General features: G+C 37.1%; 2 protein-coding genes across 2 annotated transcripts; both read right to left on the reverse strand.

Moving 5' to 3' along the window:
- Positions 1-3,219: 3,219 nt before the first annotated feature.
- Positions 3,220-4,352, reverse strand: LOC104884405 (calmodulin-like protein 30). Its single transcript, XM_010669046.3, has one exon. The coding sequence runs from the start codon at positions 3,945-3,947 to the stop codon at positions 3,390-3,392; it is 558 nt and encodes a 185-aa protein (XP_010667348.2). The 5' UTR covers positions 3,948-4,352; the 3' UTR covers positions 3,220-3,389.
- A 140-nt stretch (positions 4,353-4,492) lies between these two features.
- Positions 4,493-16,072, reverse strand: LOC104884406 (enoyl-CoA hydratase 2, peroxisomal). The gene is made up of 11 exons (XM_010669047.4): positions 15,720-16,072; positions 15,567-15,589; positions 9,936-10,041; positions 8,710-8,780; positions 8,429-8,501; positions 7,924-7,963; positions 6,373-6,442; positions 6,146-6,296; positions 5,822-5,892; positions 5,029-5,202; positions 4,493-4,953 (listed from the first exon to the last, which is right to left on the reverse strand). The coding sequence occupies exons 1-11, from the start codon at positions 15,771-15,773 to the stop codon at positions 4,866-4,868; spliced, it is 921 nt and encodes a 306-aa protein (XP_010667349.1). The 5' UTR covers positions 15,774-16,072; the 3' UTR covers positions 4,493-4,865.
- Positions 16,073-16,299: the final 227 nt, after the last annotated feature.

A 16,299-nucleotide genomic window follows, 5' to 3' on the forward strand; every position in this document is an offset into this window, starting at 1 on the left:
ATTCGCTTTCCCAAGCTGGTAGGTCGGTCCTGATTCAGGCTAATTTAGCCACTAAAGCTAATTTCCAAATGCAGAGTTTTTTACTTCCTAACTCTACGTTGTCTAGTTTGGACAAGATCTATAGAAATTTCTTTTGGAATAAAGAGGCCGCAAGCAAATCGCCCAATTTGATTGGGTTGGATAGAGTTTGTCGTCCTAAAGACTATGGAGGGGTTGGCTTCCGTAAAGCTGAGACTAATAATGTGGCCTTACAAATGAAGCTGTTGTGGAAAATTGTTAAGAACAACAATAGTATGTGGGTCAAGCTGGTCAAAAGTAAGTATTTTAAAAATATCTATTTTCGATCATAAACCTTCTACTGTTGCATCTTGGCAATGGAGGCAGTTGATGACGTTGAGGGAGACGTTTAAGAAAGGTCTTCGGTGGCAGTTGGGGGCTGGCTCTCACATTAGCTTTTGGCATGACAACTGGGTTTTTCCGTTTCCGCTAAAAACTATTGTTCATCGTTCTCATTATCCCTCTAATTTTAAAGTCTGTGCCTGTTTGTTGCCAAATCGTCAATGGAATTTGCCTTTGTTACAGGATCTGGTTCCTGTAGATGTTGTGAAAGCTATTTGTTCTCTTTTTATTCCGAGGTCAGATCAGCCAGATAAATTGATTTGGGGTCTGTCTCCGGATGGTGAGTATTCGGTTAAGTCTGGTGCTTTGCTTGCTCAGGGGCTTCTTCCTTCTCCACCAGAGTCAGTAGCTTTCCGTTGGATTTGGGTTCTTGATGTGGCCCCTAAAATTAAAAATGTTCTGTGGAAAGCCTGCAATGATGGTCTTCCTACGAAGGATAGGCTTGAAAAAAGTCATGTTTTTCTTCCCCAGCAGTGTGTTCTTTGTACGAGTCAGTATGAATCTGCCACTCACTTGTTTTTTCTGTGTCCTTTCACTATTGATGTTTTCCTTAATCTGCATGCCTCAATGGGTTGGCCGTGTCTCCCGGGCTTGGGAAATGGTTTGTCGTCTAGTTCTTTTATGGAGAATCTTGTTGCGCTTAACAGTTGTTCTTCAAAAAAGGAGGTGGCCATGTTTGCCACTGCCTGGTGGTTTATTTGGTTTTTTCGCAATAAGACTATCTTTAATGAGGAGAGTGTTTCCTCGCGACGAGCCAGTTTTGCTATTGCTGAGTTTGTTTCTGCTGGTTTTAAGTCCAACCTCAAGGCGAGTGTGTGTGTGTGGGGGGGGGGGGGGCTTAGGGGTGGTCCTCGTAGGAGCCCGGGTTGCTGCTGGTCCCCTCCGCCTAATGGTTTAAGCTCAATTTTGATGGCTCTAAGCTTAGTTCTGGTCAGGCCTCTTTGGGTTTTGTGATCCGTGATTCTATGGGTGAAGTTATTTTGGCTGGTTCTAATTCGTTAGGGCCTTGCACTTCCATTCTTCAAGCGGAAGCTTGGGGGTTGCTTGAAGCCGTTAGGGGTGCCCATTCCTTAAATCTTTCCAATGTCGTGATTGAAGGAGATAACCTTGCAGTAGTTAATGCGGTTAATAAGATTTGGCATACTCCTTGGGTAATTGATAATATTATTTCTGATGTAGGTTTGGAGCTCTTGAAGTTCAATTCGGTGTCAGTGCAGCATTGTTTTCGCGAGGCTAATCGAGCGGCAGATTTCATGGCTCATCGGGGTCATGCGGTTTCCTCTTTGTGTTTTAGTTTCCCTCCTTATGATATGGATTTTTCTCTCCTCATCCGAAAGGATGTTTTAGGCTGGCCTCCGGATTAGAGGTTTTGCCTAAGTTTTTCTTCTCTTTATCAAAAAAAATATATAGTCATATTTATAATTTCCTAATTAGAAATTCAAAATTGCAAACTAACAGTTTCCTAAATCATGAGTTTGTGACCAATACCAAACCAACAACAAATTAATCCACAATCAGAAATTCACATTTCACAAGTATCACAATTCACATTTTCACAATCAAACAATATATATATATATATATATATATATATATATATATATATATATATATATATATATATATATATATATATATATATTAAAAACTAAAACTTAGCCACTTAAGGTTTAGAAATTAAAAAAAGCAACTTACTGAATGACTAACGACTGACTGGGCTTCACCGTGTCGGGGTTGGAACTCGGGAGGTTGGGGATTGGTCGTGGGCGGTGGGCATAGCGGCGTCGCTTCGTGGCTTCGTCTCTGACTCCTTCGTTCGTTCGAACTTCGAAGGCAGACGAAGGTTGAGGACTTGAGGTTCATTCGAACTTCTAACTTCGTGACTCCGTTCCTCTTACTCGCCGCTCATCGTCGTCGGCTCCGGCGAATTTGCGGTCGTCGTTCGAGTTTAGGGTTTAATATGCCGTTTCTCACTTTCTCTTCCTCAGTTTCTCTTCCATATTTTTCTTTGTTTCAAGCGTATGCTTTTCAAACGCTTCACGCGTCAGAATCCCCACTCCCCACTCCCCAGTGGTTATTTTTTTCGTTATGTTTTTTAAAAAAAAAAAAAAACATAAAATGATTTTTTTAAAGTGGGGGGACATCTGTCCCCATGTCCCCCTTGCTTGATGGCTACTCCTTTCGAAAGTACTGGAAACTGATAGGACAACTTGGTTACAAAAGCAACTAACGCTTTCTTGCATATAGGTGACATCCATAAACAATCAATACCACTTTCATAGCTCTAATTTCCAGGATAGAATATTCCGTAATAGAACATTGTGAAATTGGTGGTATAAAAACATATTCATTACAGAAAAAATTCTAAAATGGAATTTATACTTGAAGTATTACCTAAATTTGGATTTGAACAAAAAAAAGATGAAGTAGATTTAAGAATGCATCTCTATAGTATCTTTATCAGTTCTTGCGAACAATTCCAGACCAATAGATGATTATCTTTTGTTTTGTGTGCTAATAATAGAGAAGTTGACTATTCATTGTTGTATTATTTATTTACTGTAATGAATTATTAGCTACACAAACCCACTTTGATAATTCCATTTGTGAATCTCTAAGAGAAACCCAAAAGATTGGGTGTTAAAATTTTATTTCACGCTTTTGTAGATGAATACGATACTTTGAAAATTTGAGATAATATTTATCACTACTACACCTCTAGTTAGCGTAGTTATAAGACTTATAACTTGTATTTCCTTATTCAAGAAAAATATTTCTCAATTTTTTTGGTAAAAGAAAAAAATCTCTTTAAAACGAAAAGGCACAAATATCAATTTAGGTATACAAACACAAAATTCAAATACACACAATACACTCTCTAAAAGAGTTAAATGAATTTACATCCACAATATGATGGTCAGGCACCAATTATCAAAGCCTTATAACAGGATGTAACATGCATCTGTTAAGAAGGCCACCTAGAAATTTGTCTAATAACGAGTCATATTACGAGTCATCATGGTCATAAACTCACTCATACTTATGAACCCATCCCCATCCACGTCTGCTGCATTCACCATGCTCCTACAATCCGCAAGCGTGCATCTCTCTCCAAGCTTTTTCAGCATTTCATGCACTTCCTCTGCGCTTATCTTCCCATCTTCATCCAAATCAAACACTCGGAACGCATTCCTTATTTCCATAGCTCTCACTCCACCTCCGTCTTTCTGTAGCGCCATGAACTCTTTGAAGTCGATGTACCCATCTTTGTTCAAATCAGCTACCTGGAATATCTTATTAACTTCTCGCACCATGCTTTCAGCCTTCCCTAGAGCTCGGAGCATCGCCTTGTATTCTTCTTGTGATATCTTTCCATCTTTGTTTGTGTCAAATCTTTCAAACACCCGCCTCATTTCATCCTCGTTTGGCTGGAAGATCGGCAAGATGCTAGAGTACTGCTTGCTGCTGAAGGAAAACATACGCTTTGGGTTCGTTGAGAACTTGCTTTTGCTATACTGGAAATCAAGGAACCTCATGCTAGACATCATTTTGGCCTAGGAAGAATGGGAAAGAGATGGAGACTAAAAACTTCTATTTATACCAGAAAACATTCAAGAAGAGGTACACATATTATGATGCCAAAGTCTGTAGATAAGATTAAAATATAATGATTCATAATACTAAAGTATGTACTCAAGATGATAATATTCCATACTTTGATTCCTTAAGAAATTGAAAGCTACAGGTAAACAAAGCACATCCAATGTGCTGGACAAGAGACAGTTGAAGGTTTTAGAGGTTGTCAACTAAAAAGAAAAAGAGGAGCGATGAAGCAAAGAATATAATCTTCTGGATGTACCAGAAATTCTCTAGTTATACCATTCCCTATATGGGTGGTTCTAATAAGAATTCTTTACAACTAGAGAAAAAAAATCAGAAGAATCTCCTTGACCAACAAATTAGCAAAAAAGTTGCAAGGCCATAAAGCCAGTATATTATAATTTAAAGAATAGATTCTTACACCCGAAAGCATGTTGTGCACTATGCTACTGAACTCAAAATAGTTTAAAGTTGAAGAATATACAATTCATAATGAATAGTAAAGAAATAAAATTTCATCTTCAATCATAAATGAACCTACAATTCGTAATACAAGAAAATACACTAAAAGAAACTAGTAGTATGATAAATGAACATGCAGATACAATGAAAATAACAACATGCTCCTGAGTGTACACGGTTACATATCAGAAATATGATTGGAAGGAGCCCTTTTATTGTGCAGCAAGGATATGAAATTCTCTCTCTCCCATCCATATAGAATTCTTTCTTTACACAGGCTGAATGATCAAACATGGTCAATCCTTTCATTCTTGTAAGTAGTAGTACCTCTGTAAAGTGTACAGTAATTATTAAAGAAGACAGAGAAGTTACAATATGTATACTGCGTGATATTCAGTAGATGATCAGAGCTGAGAAGCTAGACGATTAAGATCGACGTGACCAGAAAGCACCACTTTGTTTCTCTCCTTCACTCTTACCTGATACATAACCCTGCTCATTCAAACAATCCATCAGAAAATTCACACGGTAACACGAGTAGAATATCACTTCAAGCGCCTACTATACCTTAAACCCTCAAGCCACATTTCTGTGATCAAAGTTTCACCAGGGAACACATGTAAAAGAAACCGACCAGACAGACTTTTAACCCTGTCTGAATCTCCATTGCATATACATCTAATAACTGCCCTGACTGCAAAGCCGAGAGTGCAGAGTCCATGCAATATTGGACGAGAGAATCTGTACACCATAAAAATTAGACAAAACCATACATAAAAAAGAAGTCTAAGCTACACACACACACCCATCAAAAGACCCAAAACAAAACACTAATTTTTTTATTTTTTTACCTGGTTTCTGGTTCAAAGGGAACTTTAAGAACAGAAAAACAGCAGATAAAGGCATATTCAGGGTTCAGCAAAACCAATAAGATTTTAAGGTTTGGGTACAGCAGGTCATTCCAAGCCACACTGATTAGATCAGTGGAGTCTACCGACCATTAGACCCAGCAATTCGATGAAAAACAGGTCCTTTAAAAACCAAATCGAGGAGTAAGAACATTTAAGATAGAACCAGTATCACTGCCATGAGATGAAGCTATATGATTACTAGTTACTACAGGGCCAGCGAGAAGCGTGGTGCATGAGCTCAAGAAACAAATTTCAAGCAGAACCAGGAACGTGGTTAGCACGTAACAGTGTGCAAGCAATAACAATAAATTGCTACTATTTTATTTCATATCCCCCGTCTGAAGTTTAATCAGCTAGCTGAACAAAATGTAACTTCCAGACGATGTAGAGAGTAGATGTGGAAATGATAGTCACAGATATGTATGAAGTTACCAACAAGAAAATCGTACCCTGCAATCTCTGCAACCGTAGGATCGGAATGCAAAGGATTATAATCACCAGAAAGTCGGTATAACAACGCCTGTATCTCAGCAACAAAGAAGCTAAGATTAACAGTTGTCAATCATCCAAATCTTATAGATACTCCTGAACTTAATCAAAACAAACACAAACAAAAACACAAACACAATCATGTTTTCTTACCATTTGGGGCAAGGTGAGTCTCAACTCTCAAGTGGATAATGTTGTACATGTTCATAATGGCAATAGATAATAAATACAGTAGAAAATGCACCCTAAGTCGCATATCATAGGAAGTATAAAGTAGAACAAACCTGAGATGGTCGAGTAATATCCTCAAATGATGCAAAAGGTTGACTTTTCGGGATCTTAATGGCTGGAAGCTGGCTCCCTGAATAATTTGTGAAAGAATAGGGATGAGAAGGACTTGAAAACCCACCTGCACCTCTCAAGTAAGCTGTTGTCCTGCACAGTAGGAATTCGAAACCCTTGACAGTTGTGTAGAAGTAGATTGACACAAACCATTCAATAACTCACTAACCTATTCATGCAAAGTGGTTCCCCAGACTCATCAAAACTTGTCATTTCTATTTCCAGGATAGCTGCTTTACCTGCAAACATATGTCTGCATGCTATTGTAATTTATTCAACTGCATCATAGTTCTCTTTGGTGAAGTTAACAGCTAGAAACATTTTGGCATCCAAAACAATCAAACATAGGATTTGATTCCAAAACTTACAGGTTTCCTATCTCTTATCAGTTATATCTTGCCATAAAACAAAGTTCTTTCTAAATGAGGCTCAATTATACCTTTTAAGGCATGTGCAGAGCGTGGATTTATTAAACTACCTCAAAATGATGAATTACTTCTGTGGACGTACAGCCTCATCATAAAACATAAATTTTAAATGAAGTCACTCCACAAAAATGGGTGTGCATGACTTGTGAGAATATAACAAAAACTCAGACGTTCCATTACGTAACCTATTTTGACTTCGGTTCCGCGAGATGCCGTTACGTAGCATGCGATGAAATCACGGCCTTCTCCCCATGATGTCCGTTATGTAACGTTAGCTCGCCGTGTTAGAACGTTTTTTTCCCCCGTTTCATCCATTACTTGTCAAAATTAGCCAAAAAGAGGGAAAATATACATTGCATAACGTTACAACGTTTTTCCCCCCGTTTCATCCATTACTTGTCAAAATTAGCCAAAAAGAGGGAAAATATACATTGCAACTAAAAAAACAATGTGCACACACCAAAGAAGGGAGAAGAATGTGATGTGGGATTTCAAGTTGGGTAATGTATATGATTTAGCGTTTATTTATATTAATAATTAAAGCACTCATGTTTTAAGTGATTATTCACTCACCATATATTAACCAAAGCATATGATAGCTTGGGTCATATTATGTTGAAGGAAAATTTGTTAAAATCAAATGGAAAGTTAAAATCACGCTGCGTTAATAGTGTTCCTTTCTATTCATCCGTTACAAGCCGCTCAGCGTCATCACAACCAATACCGTGAAGTCGACCACATTTGCAAATTTTGTTCTCTTGTGAGTCTATTGAAGGTACAATATGAAAGGCGAGCCTTGGATGATTCAGTTCCCTTTTCCATAGAAATGATGTGAAATTAATGATATATATTATAAAGGAACAGCAGAAAAAAGGAGGTCAACCTAAAAGAATACTCGTAGGAGAAAGTGAGCATGTGCATCTTGGGGATGTCTAGGCTCACTAAGTCATAAATCTTGATAAAGAATAAAAAAGCAAAAAAAATCTGCTGCTTTAGGATCAACAATCAGGGAGAAGGCCTCTTCGAGCCTTCGTCAAGGCTTATTGAAAAACGTTTTCACTTCTGCAGTGGCTATCTCAAAAACAGCCTAAATAGTGTCTCAACTAGATAGGCCTAGGGGTATACATTTTGACCATCCTAGACTCCCCCTATGGCAAAGATACACGGGGCCGGTGCCAGCCCCTATTGATATCTTCTGAAGAAAAATATAGTATTCTAGGTATATATCAAGTGGTTTGGTCTAGTACTCTAGTTAATGAATCCTATAAGAATTTTTGGACATAAATTCAAACCTTTATCATGCAACCCAGCAACTCTAGCCTTGTTTTTTATCTGCAAAAGAAGATCGAAGGAAAATTAGCAACTGTTGAAACTAAAAGATGGAGAGAGCAACAGAAAGTGGAATCTAAAAATACAGTCAAAGGACTTGGGTTACCAGGAGACAAGGCAGCGGGGAAAGGGACTACCAAGCACTTAGATTGTCTAATGAAGGATAACTTAATGCAGCAAGAGACGGACCCAAATAATTTAATATAATATAAAAGATGCAGTATAATTATCAACATGCTTCCACAGACAGAACCACTGACAGTTATAGATACTTGTATTGCATGGGGTAATCTCTACAAAGTTCGAGGATCAGGTAGCATACAGATGCAATTATTTGTATTTGTAGACTCTAGCCTTCAAAGGTGAAAACATGACTCCCTCAAGCAGGCATGTAGCCAGAGGAACATGCCCAGGCAATTAATTACCATTGAAAGAAGATTTGGAAGATGTAAAAGGAAGCATCCTTACACAGCTGTTTGATGGAAGTGGCTTGTAGATCTCTATATATTGTTGTCCATGCAGGAGAAGTCGTGGATCGAACCTGAAACGGTCAAAGATATAAAACTTGATTGAGGCTATTGTTAGAAATAAATTAAATTTGGATTCGTAAAATCCATATTATCTACCAGCGGATCACAGTTCAGCCAGTTGACTCTCCAATCAGAAACAGATAATTCGATGTCGCACTGTAAGTTTACAGGATAGCTTTTGAGGACATATGAAAGAGATAGAGAGGAGAAAATACTCACTTCATTCCAGGAACATAAAAGAGATTAGGAATCGAACTTAGAGAAAACAATGCAGCAAACGTAGGCAAGACCTGCAGGGTTGACAATTAACGAAACATTACTGCATGAACTTCCAGTTATCTTCGCCTTCAATATCTAAAGAGACGAGGGAATTTTCATGAAGTACCACTGAGCTTTTAAATAATGCACTAGGTATCCTCATGTTCTAATATCATTCCCCCTAAGGTATGTAACAAATTCACCAGATACCCTTAAATGACTATCAGACATCAAAAATGTTGTTAATTACCCCCCCCCCCAAAAAAAACAGTTAACACATATTCCAAAATCAGTTACTCTCTTTGTTCTCATTACCCCTTCCATCATTTCAACAAATTTCGGCTTTCTAGTTAATGCGGATGGTTAATTCACGACCTTTGCTGATGTTTGTTATCCCTTACAAAACACATAATTGTATCAAAATAAACGTTGCAGTTTCTTGTGAAGGCAACAGCTCAATGTAACAAAAAGAAACTGATGCACAAGATTCTACAACAGAAGAAAGATAACAGTTGTATTGAAATACTGAAAGCAAAACTTTTTTTATTTGGAATAGGCAAAACAGCATATTTCGAATTGTATCTCCTGATGCCTTCTTATTAAATGAGTGACACAGTGCAACCACAATGAAATGTTGCAAGTTCAAACTGCATCCATCAAATAGACCCACAAAGGTGGGAGTCTCATGTCGATGTCTTTATCTACAGAAATATCATATTGAGAAGATGCTTAGCTGCAGGGAGAAATATTCAATTATGAAAATTTAACGACCACAAATCTAGTTTATTTACACATCAACAAAGATAATACTAATCATTCCTAGCGAAAAATCCTCTTTTTAGAAAATAACTTGGTCTTAACTCGAGTTTTGAGTTTTGCAAATATGCGTTCACTCGAATTTTTGCGCTAAAAAAGAACCCTGACTTAGTAGGCTGCATAATACTATCGCTTCAACAAGCATATTATAGATGAGAACTTCCAAGGGGATCAACTACAATCTGTATATCAATATATCGTTGATAGTGAAAATGGCATGTCAAGAAAGGAACTTTTCAAGAGGTTCAACTACAATCTGTATATTATTGACAACGGCAATGACATATATAAAAAATTACCATTGAAAAAAGTAGCATCTATAGTGAAACATATTGAAGAAAATTTGTACAGAATCAATGATGTGTAATTACCTTGATGAACTGTTGACCATCATCATGGTAAACATACTTGAGTTCACTTGAATCAACTGCATTAGTCCCACATGCTCCGACACCAAGCGCATATAGAGCAGCATCTCTATAAAAAAAAAAAAGCAACTACAATCATATAGAAGCAAAAAGAATATTCAACAAAACTAGTCTGCCATCATATAACGCCCATTATGTAACGGATTTGGATCTTGCCGTTCCATGAAATGCTGTTACATAACGCCACGATTAAAACTATGGCCTTCTCGCCGCGATGTCCGTTACGTAATGCTGACTTTCCGTGTTGGAGCATTTTTTTCTTCTTACTTCCATAACTTGCAGAATTGGCCAGAAAAAAAGAAAGGGAAACATCATTGCGAAAAACAATGTGCACAGTGCAAGAGAAGGTAGAACAGGACGTGGGCTTTCAAGTTAGGTAATATCCTGAGTTAGTGTTTTATTTATATGAATAATAGGATAGACGGAATTTTCACCAACTATCCCCAAATTTTTAGAAAATTTACATATACCCTCGATATTTTCAAATTTCACTATATACCCCTAAATTTATACATATACATCAGTTTTCAGTTAGTTCTAAATCTTAATCCATCGTATACCCCTATACAAAAAGTTAATGGACAATCATGAAATAAAATCTTGATCGTTCCATAAAATACCTGTCATGTAACCTATTTTATATTTTCTGTTTTGCGAAATGATGTTACGATAATGCTGCGATAAAGATCACATCCTTCTCCATGTCCATTACGAAACACTGATTCGCTGTGTTAGAACCTTTTTTCCCAGTTAAGTCTATTAGGGTTGGCCAAAAAAGAGAAAGGGAAAACATAAATCGCAATAGTAAAAACAATGATATACCAAAGAAGCGAGAAGCACATGACATCAATTTCAAGTTGGGGTAATCTATATGAGGTGTATTTATATGAATTATAGGATAAAGCACTCGTGTTTAATTAATTATTCATTCATCATATATATAGCCCAAGCATATGATAGGTTTCGTCATATTATGTTTGAGGAGTTATTCTTGGAGTTGACAAATGAACAGTTGAGGTTAAAAATATGTCAATGTGATTTTTAAAAAAAAAATTCACGTCGTGTTAATCGCAATCCATTCCATTCATCTGTTACGAGCTGCTTGCAAGTCATCGCAGCCGATACCACCAACGCGACCGCATCCGCAATTTTCTTGATATCTAGACATACCATTCTTTCTATTCTAAGTTGGCCTAGGAAGAAATAGTTTTTAAGAGTTTGAAAGAAATCTTATCAATGATTAGGAGGAAGAGCACTAAACTAAAAGGATTACAAGAAATTTTGAAGTATAGGCAAGAAATACCCCTATAAAAAAACGACTAGTCCTTTGTAAGCTTGGAGCTCTTACACAGTTTATGCGGAGAGTACAAAATTCAAGAGGAAAAAAGTGGGTTACAGGTTTGCCTAAATTTAGCCAAAAAAATGTAGCAACCAAAAAGGTCCAGCTTAGAAGAGGAAATTATAGCAAATAATTAGAGATTGAGGGAGCATAAAGAAGCAAGAAAACACCACTCGTTGCCACGTAGACTCCTAAGTAATAGTTCTTCCATTCACAACCAAGGAGTTGCCACACCATAAAGCCTCCCAAAAGTAATATAGTAATGACCCAGATGCTCTATAAAAAAACAAGAACAGACCCAACTAGCCACCTAACAACAAACAACTCGCTCCAGGAAAAAGAAAACACCACTCATTTCCACGTAGACTCCTAAATTCCTAAGTAATAGTTCTTCCATCCACAACCAAGGAGTTGCCACACTATAAAGCCTCCCAAAAGTAATATAGTAATGACCCAGATGCTCTACGAAAAAAACAAGAACAAACCCAACTAACCACCTAATAACAAACAACTCGCTCCAGGAAAAAGACACATACGAAAGAATCAAAGGTGTAGTAGAAGACAAGGTGATCAGGTCTTTGTTAAAGGATCTACATGAAAAGAAAACAGGGAAATAATCTACCAGAAAAGCTCACAAACACACAGATAGAAGCACCCTCCAAGATTCTAAAATATTTGAGCTTCACCTATCTTCCAAAGGGAGTCTACTAATGAAGAATGAACTTTTTCATGAAAAATCAAACACAGGTTCGCAAGAATCTAGAAATTTGGTGCATTACACAGTAAGGAGGTGATATAAAACAATGAAAGAACCTCATGTACTTTTTATCTCCTTCGTCTTCCTCACCTCTTTAGGCCCCTGCCCCTGATTCCTATGATCCTATCCAACCCCAACTTTAGCAAGTGCACCCATTCGTTTCTAACAGACAAGCATATTTCCTTTTCCGTGAAACCAATTATTCTACAACCAATGCCATCAGTGATACAGGCTACTTTTCACCTGAAAACCCACCGATCTGAACTTGATATAGTTATGAATTGTTCTTGGGTAGCCCCATCTGGTACTTATCTAAACTTATTTCCTTGAAACTTTTTTTTCGGAGAAAAGAACAGAGTCAATGTGTAGAAACCAATAAAAATTCCGTATCAATAAGATGAATTACTGATCTTCATGGAGAAAGTTGATCTAAAAGTTATTTAAAAAATGACAAGCCAGCTGTTAAGTTTTATGCCTTGAAATTCGTCAAAATCTGTCTTCGCATGCCCGCCCAACCGGGTCGGACGGGTAAGCCCGATCGGGTGTCCGTCGCGAATTACGACCGGGCAGACGTCGCCCGATCGGGCCCGAGACGTCAGCAGGTTTGAAGAATTAACCGCTCGATCGGGAGGCTGGGTTTTATGCGATTATGACTTGTTCCGTTTTGGTTTATCTTATAGGGTTTTGTACGGGGTTCCTTATGTCATAAAAGGGCTTCCTGGTGTTCATTATTTAAACACACAACTTTTGAAACACTTTTAGCCTCAAGTATTTTTAGAACTCCTCGTATTATTCTCTCTAGTTTTTCTCCATTATAGTGAAGAAGCTCTAATCCCCTACCTGTGGACGTAGGTCTATTTTGACTGAACCACGTAAATCTTTGTGCTCTTTGTTTGTTCTTTATTGTTTTTCTCATCTTTATTATTTCATTGATTTTGTTTCGCACTAATCAAACTAGTTTCCTAACAAACTGTTATCTTGGTTGTTTAAGATCTTAGGTGTTTATAGAACGAGTTTGATTTTTTGATTACGTCAATGAAATTCAATATTGAGAAATTTGATATGCAAATGAATTTTGACCTATGACAATTAAAGATGAAAGTCATCCTGGTACAAAGTCGTTGTCACAAGCCTCTTGAAGGTGCATCCAAACTTGAAGGTGCATCCAAAAAGCCTTCGGTTATGACGGATGACAAGTGGAAGGAGATAGATCTGAAGGCACTCTCAGCGATTCATTTAAGTATGTCTAACAAAGTTTTGAGAGAAGTTGCCAAAGAGACGACTGTTGCGAGTTTGTGGTTGAAGTTGGAGTCACTTTATATGACAAAGTCTATAACCAACCGTCTACTACTTCATGATCTCAGTCTAGAAGAAGGTAAACCGCTTGAGTCTCACTTAGATAAATTCTTCTCTATAATTATGGATAGGCAAAACATCAATGATGAGGATATGTCTATTAGGTTGTTGTCTTCTTTACCGCCTTTCCATAAGCACTTTCTATTTACCTTATTATATGGTAAAGATGATTTGAGTTTACAGGATGTTAAGGATGCCTTAACTCCGATATATTTAATTGAAAATTATATTGGGCAATAAATCTAATAATTCAGCTCACACAAATGCTTTGGTTGCTCATGGTCGAAAGAATTCTGGCAAAATTTGTAACTTTTGTCATGTGAAAGGTCATAATAAATCCGAGTGTTGGAAATTAAAGAAGAAAAAGGGGGAAAGGTCAAATGAGGACCAATGTGCAAATATTGCCTAACGCTGTTGTTGATGATGATCTTGCACTTTAGGGTTACAAGATTTGGGGCTGCGGTTTCTACGATCTCTTTATGTTTAGTGTCCTTTTGAGATCTCTTGTTAAAATGAGAAATCGTGTGGATTTTTTCTTTGATTTTGGAGTCTATGATAGATTGCTTTTGAGTTTGTATTAAACTAGCAATCTTGGTTATGCATTAGATTTTTTGTTCTAGTTATGCTATTTTTTATCTCAAATTTGGTACTTTTGTGTTCTGTTAAGTACAATTGCAATTTAGAAATTATTGTTGTCATTCCATTTTCTAGAATTGTCTTTGAGTTTGTTGTTGAGATGAAGAAGTGTTTTGAAGAGAGCTTGATCACTTTGAATAAGCATGTTTGGCGGTGACTTTATACTCTCGATATAGGCCATGTGATGGTTTTATATGCGGAGTTTTGTGTTCGAAGATGCATAGGTACACAATTCTAGAAGATGTACATTTTCTGGATTGCGGATAACAACCGCGCGGACGTCGCCTGATCGGGCCTGAGACGTCAGCAGGTTTGAGGAATTAACCGCCCGATCAGGCCGATGTCGCCCGCCCGATCGGGTGGCTGGGTTTTACGCGGTTTTGACTTATTCTTAATATTACTCCATCCCAAAACCTTAGCTCTACTCTTATACTGGTGAACTTTTTCTCCCCGATGTGGCCCACACCCACCTTAAAAGACATGCTTGGATTGGGGGTGATGGAACAGGAGAATAATAAACGCCAAACCACCTTAATTAAAGGAAAATGAAGGTGAGTTTGAGTGGTTGCACGGGAGATGATGTAGCATTGTTGTGATAAGAAGGCAGGGAGAAAGAAGCTATAACCCCCTAAATAAGGACAACAGCTACCGTCAGAAGATGCATGGTGGTAGGTAACTAGGTAACTATTACCCCCCATAATGAGGGTAACATTTCCCCCCTTCAGTCCCTTTTCTTCTTAGCAACACTAGTTTATTTTCCTTATCACGACTTCTTATCATTCATAATGTTCATTAGTTTGACCTTTATATCCTCTTAATTCATTACCCTCAATCCAAGTAATGCTCTAAAAGGTGTACACAAAGCTAAATGAGCAAAAATAATTTGGAAGAAATAAAGTATATTGTTAAAAGTTACTTCATCCATTTCCTTAAAATTGCAACAATTTGGGAACACAGGAAGTATAAACAATAACTATGTTTCATAACACAATAGAACACATATCTTCATATCATGAATTTACACTTTCTCATAAACCATCAATGACAGTTTGACATGAAAAACCATTAACACATCACAAACATCTATAACTAACATCACTAAAGGTGGGAATCGAGCACAGAGTCAGATTTTGTTCAAGCTATAGTGTCCCATATTGATAAAAGAAAGAGATGAGTTTACTTTATAAGGCAAAGAGGCCAGTCCCCTTATGCCATATAGTTTTAAGGTGGAACCTCCTAAGTCTTCTTATAAAGTGGACTCTCTCTCCTGAGTAGCCTAGGCCCATATTTAACAGGAAATGAATAACAAGTCGGACTGTTCGAACCAAGGTATAGTAATAGAGCACAATAAACAGTTCTTGAGTCTACCAAGTGATCAAGTATTGTATATCCTCAAATATTGTAACTCAAAGTTCCATAACATATGAAATTGGATAGAATTTAGACACAAAAATAAAATAAAATTAAAGGCATAAATCAGAAGTACCTTTCAGAATATCGATAAGTCGTCTGAGAGCAACGCCATTAAATGTTACATGTATTAACAGAAAATTTAATCATCATCAAAAGATCAACAAACTGCAAAAGAAGTACAAAAGTTGAGATTAAAATTGAGATTGAGGTTTAGGATTAGGATTACCTCAGGAAATCTGTGAGCGACGACGAGCTCGGGATTAATACGCCCCTCCTCCATGGAAGAAAACCTTAAGGAAACTAATTGAATTTTGGGAGGCTAGGTTTAACTGAATTTTGAATCTTCAGATTAAGAAATTGAAGTTGGTTGATTGCTTTATGAAAGCTGTAAAGATAAATTGATAAAATTGTAGCCCAAATTGATAGAGGTCCCTAATGAGTGAAGTGGGAGTACATAATTGAAGCGGGAAAGACAGAAAAGTCAATCGCATTGATGACGAAGATCATGAGAAACTTTTAGCAAGTCCATTTATTGTACTAGCTTTATATGCACGCCAAATTTGAGAAGAAGTGTTAACATTTTATTTTAACAGGAATCTTTAGTAGTAGAGAAGAAGTGTTAACATTTTATTTTAACAGGAATCTTTATAATGGTAATTACTTTATAAAGAATCATGATTAGTTATATTCATACACTATTCTTTGAAGTTTTTTGAGAACTAAACTTCAATGATAAATTAAACATATTTTAAAGGGAATAGAGTAATCAGTTAATTTGATGTTGTTTTCATAGATCTCTACAATAG

Source organism: Beta vulgaris, chromosome 1 (genome assembly GCF_026745355.1).
Source record: "Beta vulgaris subsp. vulgaris cultivar EL10 chromosome 1, EL10.2, whole genome shotgun sequence".
Classification (NCBI taxonomy): Eukaryota; Viridiplantae; Streptophyta; class Magnoliopsida; order Caryophyllales; family Amaranthaceae; genus Beta; species Beta vulgaris.

Coding starts and splice junctions, on each gene's coding strand:
- LOC104884405 (XM_010669046.3), bottom strand. CDS start 3,947: ATGATGTCTAGCATGAGGTTCCTTGATTTCCAGTATAGCAAAAGCAAG.
- LOC104884406 (XM_010669047.4), bottom strand. CDS start 15,773: ATGGAGGAGGGGCGTATTAATCCCGAGCTCGTCGTCGCTCACAGATTT. Junction 8,781..9,935: donor ATGGTCAACAGTTCATCAAG/GTAATTACACAT, acceptor TCAACCCTGCAG/GTCTTGCCTACGTTTGCTGC. Junction 7,964..8,428: donor CACTTCCATCAAACAGCTGT/GTAAGGATGCTT, acceptor CTTCTTTTGCAG/ATAAAAAACAAGGCTAGAGT.